Consider the following 9546-nt stretch of genomic DNA (forward strand, 5'->3'; position numbering starts at 1 on the left):
GCCAAATTTTCTCATTCGTTAGGTCGCAGGCGTCACATTTGGTTAGGTCAACCCCATGATTTTTTATCCCAAACATTGTGAAATTTGAGGAGTAAAGCTTTGGGATATTTTTAAAGTCAAAGTCCGTAACATGGTTTTAGAAAAAAAAAACTCTACAAATACTGGGGTGCCAAACTTATCCTAAGGCTATATTTGATAATAAAGTTTCGTACAACCCCAAGTATTGAAAACTAAAGTATATTAACCTATTGGTGCAAGATATTACAGTTTTTATATATCAAAGTATTTTAAAGTATCAACAATACAGAAGATCTGTTTGGCTAGCACCGTGAGTAACAACGTAAAAAATGCTGGCTAGCCGTTGAAAACATGAGTATTTTTAAAGCTAGCTAGCCGGGCGCATGCAAACTGTTAGCTAGCCAGTTGGGCGCATGCAAACACTAGTATTAGCTCATATGCATAAACTGAACCGACATGCACAAGGCTTGTAGATTTCCTATTAGAACGCTCAGCAACACGATGTAGACGTCTTGATCATCATGGGTGGACCTGCGCATGAACGGCTTGGCCTTCTTTCACGACATGGCCACTTTCTTCCAATAATCCATAATGTGCTTCTTCTTAGAATAGCTTCCGCCGCCACCGTGGCCAGGCAAGAGTACGGATCGGTGCGGCCGCAGAAGTCAAGGTCGATGACCGATGCAAGAGGTGGGAGAAGAAGAAGAAGAAGAAGAGGGAGACCCCTTTGTTTTCGCTGTTGTCATCCACCGACGGAGACATCTTCGAAGGCAATACGGTGGCTCAACGTGAGTTGTTGCAAACAGTCATCGAAGAATAAAATGATCGAAGTGTGATGGGCTCGTTTTTTCACCTGCTATGTTTTGAAAAAAAGAGGTTCAGGGTTCTTTTTTAGACAGAGAAAATACTTTGGTTTTGGAAATACTCTAATTTTAATACCTCAGTTTTTATTTGTGACCAAATAGGTCACAGTAATTAAAACTACAGTAACTAGAAAATTGTCTGATATTATCAGAATACTTTGAAAATACTTTGCTATCGAGGCCTAAAGCAGTAAAGCTCCTTTTCGCTTTCCCCTTTCTTTCTCCCTGCTTTATAACCCGAGGTTCACCAGAAGCGGCAGAGGCCACCAAAAATTCTCGCCATGAGGTTGGGATCCATGCCGGTGCTCTCCCTCTTCGTCAACGCGCTCCTCCTCTTCGTCGTCCTCCAGTCCGACGCGAATGCGTTCGCCACCCCCACAGGTCAATCCATCCAGCATTTATTGCTCATTTCTTCAAAATGCAGGATTCGATCTTGCTTTCTCCGCTCCGCTTTACTTACTTCATTTTTCTTTGCGGGGGGCTTTACTCACTTCGTAGCGGCATTGATTGCAGATAACATCGTGAGGCAGCTATCGTCGGTGGTGAGGTGGCCACGCGGTTCTCCCCCCCACTCGCCCAAGCAGTCCTCACACCCCCAGTATGGTGAGTGGGCGCCAGCTAGTTGTTGATCCTGCCCCGTTTCGAGGGTTTGCTTAGTTTGTTTGTTGAAGATTAGCGAGCATTGCGAATTCGGGAGAGCGGGAGAGAGATGCGATTCCATTTGGCTTAGAAGTTTGTTGTGCTTCTTATCTTGGTGTAAGATGCGCAGCTGCAATTTAGTGACCGATTTCCATCTAACCTTCTACGAGTAATTACTAATAGTACACTGAATGGAAGTACGAAATACCTGTGGTAGAAGAAGTGGGGGGAGGCTCGACAGAAGCTAATTATTTCTCTAGATCTCATCTCCTTTTTCTATATTATACAGGCCTTTGCATAAATATTGTCAGGTTGTTCTTGTAAAGTTCATAGCTCTTTAGCAAATAGCATGTTTTAGTCTTGTCATTTTACTCTCATCTCTGGCATGGCTCGGTTTTTTCAACAAACCAGTACGGCGACCTAATATTTCCTCTTTGATTGTAGGGTCACTCAGTTTGAAAGCTGTGCAAAATGAATTTGTTTGTATCTTTGTGATGTACGTAGTAAACATCTTTTCATTCTTGGCACACATATATTGATTTTTTCTCATCAATAAATGAAAGATAGGAATAAAACAGGAGCAGCTGTACTAACCATAATATTCTCATATGGGTCAAACATTTTGAACATTTCCTAATATTTGTTTGTCTCGATGACATGTGAAACTCTTAAGCCCAGATTTATGCTCATGTTTAGTCCTCATTCTAGGCCTGACCTGAATTATCTGGCAAGAGTTAAACTGATTCAGGTTTAACTCGTTTGCAGTCACAGCTGGTGAATGTGGGTTATAGTGGCTGATGATATTTTTTGTTCTTGCTTGAGCTTAATCTCATGGTTATGGTATTTATCTGATTTGGCAGATGGGAATGTAGCAGTGCAATATGAGAGTGGCTACTTTGTTGAGACGCTTGTTGAAGGAGACAAGCTCGGTGTCACGCCCCACACCATTAGGGTGTCCTCAGTTGAGGGTGGAGAGCTTCTTGCAGTAGACTCAGCACATAGCAACATTGTGCGAATAACCCCACCATTATCTGAATGTATGTTTTTCTCTTGCTGTCCACAGTTCAATGCTTATATGGTTCTCTTCAAGTACTTCTGTGCACATTTTGTGGGGCTTCTGTATGGTATGAAATCAGTTGGGCTTTCTGAAGAATGGCCATGATTATCCTCATAGTGGACCATGTCATCTTTTTAAAGAAAAACACAAACTACCAGATGCAACTTTTGGACCAATTTCTTGAACATATCAGTGGATTATCCAAAGTAACCAAGAAGTATGCAAATTGTGATGATGTCAAGGATCTGTGGAAACGTATCTAACCGCGCGGGGCCACATTTTATTTATATTGCTTACAAACTTTAGTTACAAGGAAATATGTTTAAACTCCTGACCTTTATAGATTTGTCCGGTAGCTAACAAAGGTGAGATCCTATTGTTAGAGTTATATTATAAGTCATGTACCCCTTTGTATTTATCCCGTTGTATAAGGGGTTTCCTGCATATGTTTCACATCTGTACATGTATATATATCGGCCTATGGCCTCATGGGAATACAAGTTGCTTTCCTAACATGGTATTAGAGCTTTAGGGTTTTTTTTCGCACGCGCAACTCGTGCTCCTATCGATCCACGCCCTCGTCGATCTCCCTCCTGCTCCAGCGCGCTCGAACTTCTCCAGCCGCCAGGGGCGCCCGGTTCCTCCCATTGCTAGGTCCTCCAGCACGCCAGGGGTGCCTGATCCCCAGGGCTCCCGATTCCTCTAGTCGCCAGGGGCGCTCGCCTCCTCCCGATTCCTCCAGTCGCCAGGGCTGCCTGATCCAGTCGCCAGAGCCTGATCCAGTCGCCAGAGTCCAAGCCGCGCCTAGCCTTTCTCTGGATCCAGCCGCGCCTGCCTTTCCTGCGATCCAGCACTCCCGGCGGCAGCCTGGGTGCCAGCGCCGATTTTCCTGCAGCCGTCCCCTGCTGCTAGCGACGGCTGTCTGCGGTTCTCGTCGGGATCGTCTCGTACTTGTTTCCTAAAAAAATGTCTGCTGCATCTGGCTATGTTGCTGTCCCTCGCTGTCCGGTGATTTTCGATGGTACTAACTACACCGAGTTCACTGGCTTTATGCGCATTCACATGCGTGGCATCCGTCTCTGGGGTGTTCTTTTTGGTGAGGTCTGCTATCCGCCACGTCCGGTTCCTCCGGTGGCCCCTACTCCGCCGACTCCACTGGTTCTTGCTCCTGATGCTAATCAGGCCGCCAAGGATGCGGCTAAGCTTGCTGATGAGGCTGCTGATCGTGCTTATGATGAGAAGGTTTTGGCTTATGAGGAGGCTCTTCAGATTTATCATGGTGCTCTGTCTGCTTACACCCAGTGGCTTGATGATGATGCTCGTGCTGCAGCTGTTCTCACTGCTAGTGTTCTGCCTCAGTTTGCTTCTGAGTTTCTGGGTCTTCCTATTGTCTTGAGATGTGGACCTGTCTTCGTCAGCGCTATCAGCCCTCTGGTGATGCCTTATACCTTTCTATGGTCCGTCAGGAGCATGCTTTTCAGCAGGGTGACTCTACTGTTGATGACTTCTATGCACAGAATTCTGCTATCTGGCGCCAGCTTGATTCTCTCCGCAGTGCTGGTTGTCGTACCTGCCCCTGTTGCCAGGCTGTCCAGGCCAATTTGGAATTTCATCGCGTCTATGAGTTCCTGTCTCGGCTCCGTAAGGAGTTTGAGCCCCGGCATGCTCAGTTGTTTGCTCGCGGCCGTATTTCTCTCATGGAGGCGCTTTCTGAGATTCGTGCTGAGGAGACTCGCTTACGTGGTGCTGGTTTGCTGGAGGTTCCCTCTGTGCTCGCTACTCGGCTCCTACGCCACCTGCTGCACCGACCCCTTCTCGCTCGAGTGCACCGCCGCTCTTGCCCACTCCTTCTGGAGGCTCAGGTCGCCCCCGTCCACATTGCGACTACTGCAACAATGATCGTCATCTTGAGTCTCAGTGCTACACGAAGAAGAAACACCTGCGCAAGGCGCGATCATCATCTTCAGGGACTTCGTCATCCACCTCGACAACTTCAGCCATTGCTTTGACTGAGCAGGATATTCTGAGACTTAAGCGTCTGCTCGCGGCTTCAGGTTCTTCTTCGACGGGTATTGCTGGTTCTGTGACTGATGCTTCCCGCACTGAGCAATCACCCTCTACACAGTCAGGTACATCCCCATGGGTTCTGGACTCTGGAGCTTCTTTTCATATGTCTTCTCATTCTTCCATTTTGTCCTCTCTTCGCTCGCTGGATTCTCCTGTTCATGTCCTCACTGCTGATGGTACTCCACTTTCCGTCGTTAGTAGAGGCACTCTTACCACTCCTTCTTACTCTGTTCCTGATGTTGCTCGACTTACCATGATCTATTTTCTGCTGGTCAACTTACTGATTCTGGTTGTCGCGTCATCCTTGACGTTGACTCTTGTTCTGTCCAGGACCGTCGCACGCACACTCTGGTTGGGGCTGGCCCTTGCCGCCGTGATTCTCAGGGTCTTTGGGAGTTGGACTGGCTTCATGTTCCTTCTGCTGCCACCACTATCGCCAGTTCCTCCGCTTCAGTCGCCTCTGTTACTGGTTCCTTCAAGCAGTGGCATCATCGACTTGGTCATCTGTGTGGCTCTCGGTTGTCGTCTTTAGTTTGTCGAGGCCTTCTGGGGTCTGTCTCAGGAGATGTCTCTTTAGAGTGTCAGGGTTGTCGTCTTGGCAAGCAGGTTCAATTACCATATTCACATAGTGAGTCAGTGTCTAAGCGTCTTTTTGATTTAGTCCATTCTGATGTATGGGGTCCGACTCCTTTCGCTTCGAAAGGTGGTCATAAATACTACATTATTTTCATAGATGACTTCTCTCGTTACACATGGCTTTATTTCATGACTTCTCGTAGTGAGGTGTTGTCTATTTATAAGCGTTTTGCTGCCATGGTTCATACTCAGTTCTCTTCACCCATTCGTGTTTTTCGTGCTGACTTTGCTAGCGAGTATATCTCTAAGATGTTGCGTGGTGTTCTTGCTGAGGAAGGCACTCTCTCTCAATTCTCTTGTCCTGGTGCTCATGCTCAGAATGGTGTGGCTGAGCGAAAGCATCGCCATCTTCTTGAGACGGCTCGTGCATTGCTGATTGCTGCCTCTCTCCCGCCTCATTTTTGGGCTGAGGCCGTCTCCACCTTCACCTATCTTATCAATCTCCAGCCTTCCGCTGCTCTACAGGGTGGTGTTCCTTTCGAGCGTCTTTTTGATCGTTCTCCCGATTATTCGATGCTTCGCTTGTTTGGTTGTGTTTGCTATGTTCTTCTTGTTCCTCGCGAACGCACCAAACTGACCGCTCAGTCTGTTGAGTGTGTCTTCTTAGGCTACAATGATGAGCATAAGGGCTATCGTTGTTGGGATCCTATCGGTCGTCGGATGCGTATCTCTTGAGACGTGACTTTTGATGAGTCTCGTCCCTTCTACCCACGCCCATCTTCCTCGACCTTTTCAGTGGAGGATATCTCTTTCCTCACTTTTCCTGACTCACCTATCACCCCCGTCGAGCCTGTGCCTATTTGTTCCGCTCCCTCTGCTTCCCCACCTCTAGTCGATTTGCTGCCACCATCTTCCACGGTCTCCTCGTCTAGCATGTCACTGGATTCTACACCTTCATCTCCGGTGACTTCTTCGTCGCCACCCCTCGATTCTACCTTGGCGATTCCTCCTTCTATTGTTCCATCTTTTCCTCAGTATTACACTTGTCGTTCACGTCCTGTGGATGCCTCCGTGGATGTGTCGTCATCTTCCTCTCAGCCTACTTATGGCTTGCGTTCTCGTCCTCGTCCGCCTGTTGATCGCTTTGGATTTCCCATCGCTGGTGCTGCTGTTCTTAAGCCGACTTCTTATCGTCAGGCTGTTGTTCATCCTGAATGGCAGTTTGCGATGGCAGAGGAGATTGCTGCTCTTGAACGCACTGGTACCTGGGATCTTGTTTCCCTTCCCCCCGGAGTCCGTCCCATCACTTGTAAGTGGGTCTACAAGGTTAAGACTCGCTTCGATGGTTCTCTTGAGCGTCACAAAGCTCGTCTTGTGGCTCGTGGTTTTCAGCAGGAGCATGGTCGTGATTATGATGAGACTTTTGCTCCTGTGGCCCATATGACCACTGTTCATACACTTCTTGCCGTTGCCTCTGCACGCCACTGGTCTATATCTCAGTTTGATGTTAAGAATGCTTTTCTTAATGGTGAGCTGCGTGAGGAGGTGTACATGCAGCTACCACCTGGGTATTCTGTTCCTGATGGCATGGTCTGTCGTCTTCGTCGCTCTCTCTATGGCCTTAAGCAAGCCCCCCGTGCCTGGTTTGAGCGTTTTGCCTCTGTGGTCACTGCTGCTGGTTTTTCAGCAAGTGCTCATGATCCAGCATTGTTTATTCACCTTTCTCCTCGTGGTCGGACTCTTCTCTATGTTGATGACATGGTCATCACTGGGGATGACCCCGAGTATATTGCCTTTGTAAAGGCCCGTCTTAGTGAGCAGTTTCTTATGTCTGATCTTGGCCCTCTTCGCTACTTTCTTGGGATTGAAGTCCCTTCTACCTTTGATGGCTTTTTTATATCCCAGGAAACGTATATCCAGGATCTTCTTGCTCGTGCTGCTCTTACTGACGAACGCATTGTTGAGACTCCTATGGAGCTCAATGTTCACCTCCGTGCTACTGATGGTGATCCCCTCCCTGACCCGACGCGTTATCGTCATCTTGTTGGCAGTCTTGTCTATCTAGCTGTCACTCGTCCGGATATCTCTTATCCGGTTCATATTCTGAGTCAGTTCGTCTCCGCTCCCACATCGGTCCACTATAGTCATCTCCTTCGTGTTCTCCGATATCTTCGGGGCACAATCTCTCACCGTCTATTCTTTCCTCGCTCCAGTTCTTTACAGCTTCAGGCTTATTCGGATGCTACGTGGGCTAGTGATCCTTCTGATCGCCGTTCACTTTCTGCTTACTGTGTTTTTCTTGGTGGTTCTCTCATTGCCTGGAAGACGAAGAAACAGATTGCAGTTTCCCGTTCGGGTGCCGAGGCTGAGTTGCGAGCAATGGCTCTTTCGACGGCAGAGGTGACTTGGTTACGGTGGTTACTTCAGGATTTTGGTGTTTCTGTCACTACACCGACTCCGCTCTTATCTGACAGTACAGGTGCTATTAGCATTGCGCGCGATCCTGTGAAGCATGAGCTCACCAAGCATATTGGTGTTGATGCTTTCTATGTACGTGCTGGTGTGCAGGATCAGGTTATTGCTCTTCAGTATGTGCCTTCCGAGTTACAATTGGCGGATTTCCTCACGAAGGCCCAGACTAGAGCACAACATGGCTTTTATCTCTCCAAACTCAGTGTTGTTCATCCACCATGAGTTTGAGGGGGGGTGTTAGAGTTATATTATAAGTCATGTACCCCTTTGTATTTATCCCGTTGTATAAGGGGTTTCCTGCATATGTTTCACATCTGTACATGTATATATATCGGCCTATGCCCTCATGGGAATACAAGTTGCTTTCCTAGCACCTATAACTAGCACAATTTTTTTCTAATATTTCCTCTTAAGTGGCGATGCTTGACTTACTGTCACCAAAGAGTACCTTATTGCAACTGGATTTAGGGCATCCTTGAAGAAATTGGTCTCGTCTGTTCAAGTAGTATGAAATGCACTTTGATGTACAAATTAACTAAGAGCATGCACATGTGCCTAAATGAATATAATTTATATGTTGTAAGCATAGTTCCAATAGTTTGGCTAATGGGAATGATATTACAATCTCTGCAGATAGCAGGGGAAGGCTAGTTGCTGGTTCTTTCCAGGGGCATGCAGGTCATATCGATGGTAAACCTATTGATGCAAGATTCAAACGCCCCACTGGTGTTGCTGTGGATGATACAGGAAATGTTTACATTGCTGATACAGCAAATCTGGCAATTCGAAAGATTGGCGAGTCAGGTAAGCTAATAGTTTAATAGTACAAGGTCATCCATTTGTTTTGCTTTAACAGTTGGTGGTTGAAATTTCTGTGTAGGGGTGACCACTATTGCTGGTGGAAAATCCAATATCCCAGGGTATAGGGATGGTCCCAGTGAAGATGCAAAGTTCTCTACTGATTTTGATGTTGTATATGTGAAGAAAATGTGCTCTCTGTTGGTCATTGACCGTGGGAATGCTGCCCTTCGGAAAATCGTCCTTCCGCAAGAGGACTGTACTTACCAGGATGCCGCATTCCTATCTTCAGGTTCATTATCTTGTTTACTCGTTTCTGTTTGTTATTCTAGTGTACACAGATGTTTTTCCTAGGAGAAGTTTTAATCCCATTTATTATTGAGATTCTTCAAACCCTTTGTTGGAAAGATGGTTTCCTGGACTGGGACTGGACATGTGAAAATAACTGAAACATTTTTAATAGGAAAGGGATGCACCTTGTTTTAAGGACATGATTTGATCATGCGAGTCTTTTGTTATGTTGAGTGTTGCACTGATACTGTTTGGAAGGCCTGTGCTAGAATTTGGTTTGATCTTGTAGTCCGAAAGTATCAATACAGGAGAACAACAGAGATTGACGCTGGAATGGAGAATTGAGTTAGGGGGATTAGAAGAACAGAGAGGGTATTGTGTACATAGTGAGCTTGGGGAGGAGAAAGCCAAGGCCATTCTGTGCTGCTTGCCGCCTTCCTGTGCTGCTACTTCCCCCTTTTGCAATCATCGGTTTAGGCCACAAGCCTATGATTGTCTAGCCCACAGTTCAAGTCTACCAAGCCCGATTCTTCTCTAGGATGCATATTTGACGTTCCCTCCCTTGAAATGTGGCACTAATGCTGCATTGGGAGATGAAACCAGCCGACCTGGAAAAGCCGGATCACCCCCGCATCGTCCCATGGCAACACTAGCGGTGCTCTCGTGCCCCCACCTCCCGAGCCGCTAGCAGTGACTCAGTACTGTCTTGCGGCTGGATCTCCCCTTTCTACAATGGTGGTTTCACCGGTGGCGCGCCACAAGGAA

The 9546-nt window shown here is 47.0% G+C and overlaps 1 protein-coding gene across 1 annotated transcript in view; it reads left to right on the forward strand.

Moving 5' to 3' along the window:
- Nucleotides 1-1106: 1106 nt before the first annotated feature.
- Nucleotides 1107-9546, forward strand: part of LOC119316782 — a 19582-nt gene continuing 11142 nt past the window's right edge. The window contains exons 1-5 of the mRNA XM_037591161.1: nucleotides 1107-1262; nucleotides 1395-1484; nucleotides 2381-2557; nucleotides 8326-8496; nucleotides 8573-8782. Coding sequence (XP_037447058.1) covers nucleotides 1163-1262; nucleotides 1395-1484; nucleotides 2381-2557; nucleotides 8326-8496; nucleotides 8573-8782 — 748 coding nt within the window. The 5' untranslated portion in view covers nucleotides 1107-1162. The remainder of the gene's footprint in view (nucleotides 1263-1394; nucleotides 1485-2380; nucleotides 2558-8325; nucleotides 8497-8572; nucleotides 8783-9546) is intronic.

The sequence above is a fragment of the Triticum dicoccoides genome, chromosome 6A (genome assembly GCF_002162155.2).
Source record: "Triticum dicoccoides isolate Atlit2015 ecotype Zavitan chromosome 6A, WEW_v2.0, whole genome shotgun sequence".
NCBI lineage: Eukaryota > Viridiplantae > Streptophyta > Magnoliopsida > Poales > Poaceae > Triticum > Triticum dicoccoides.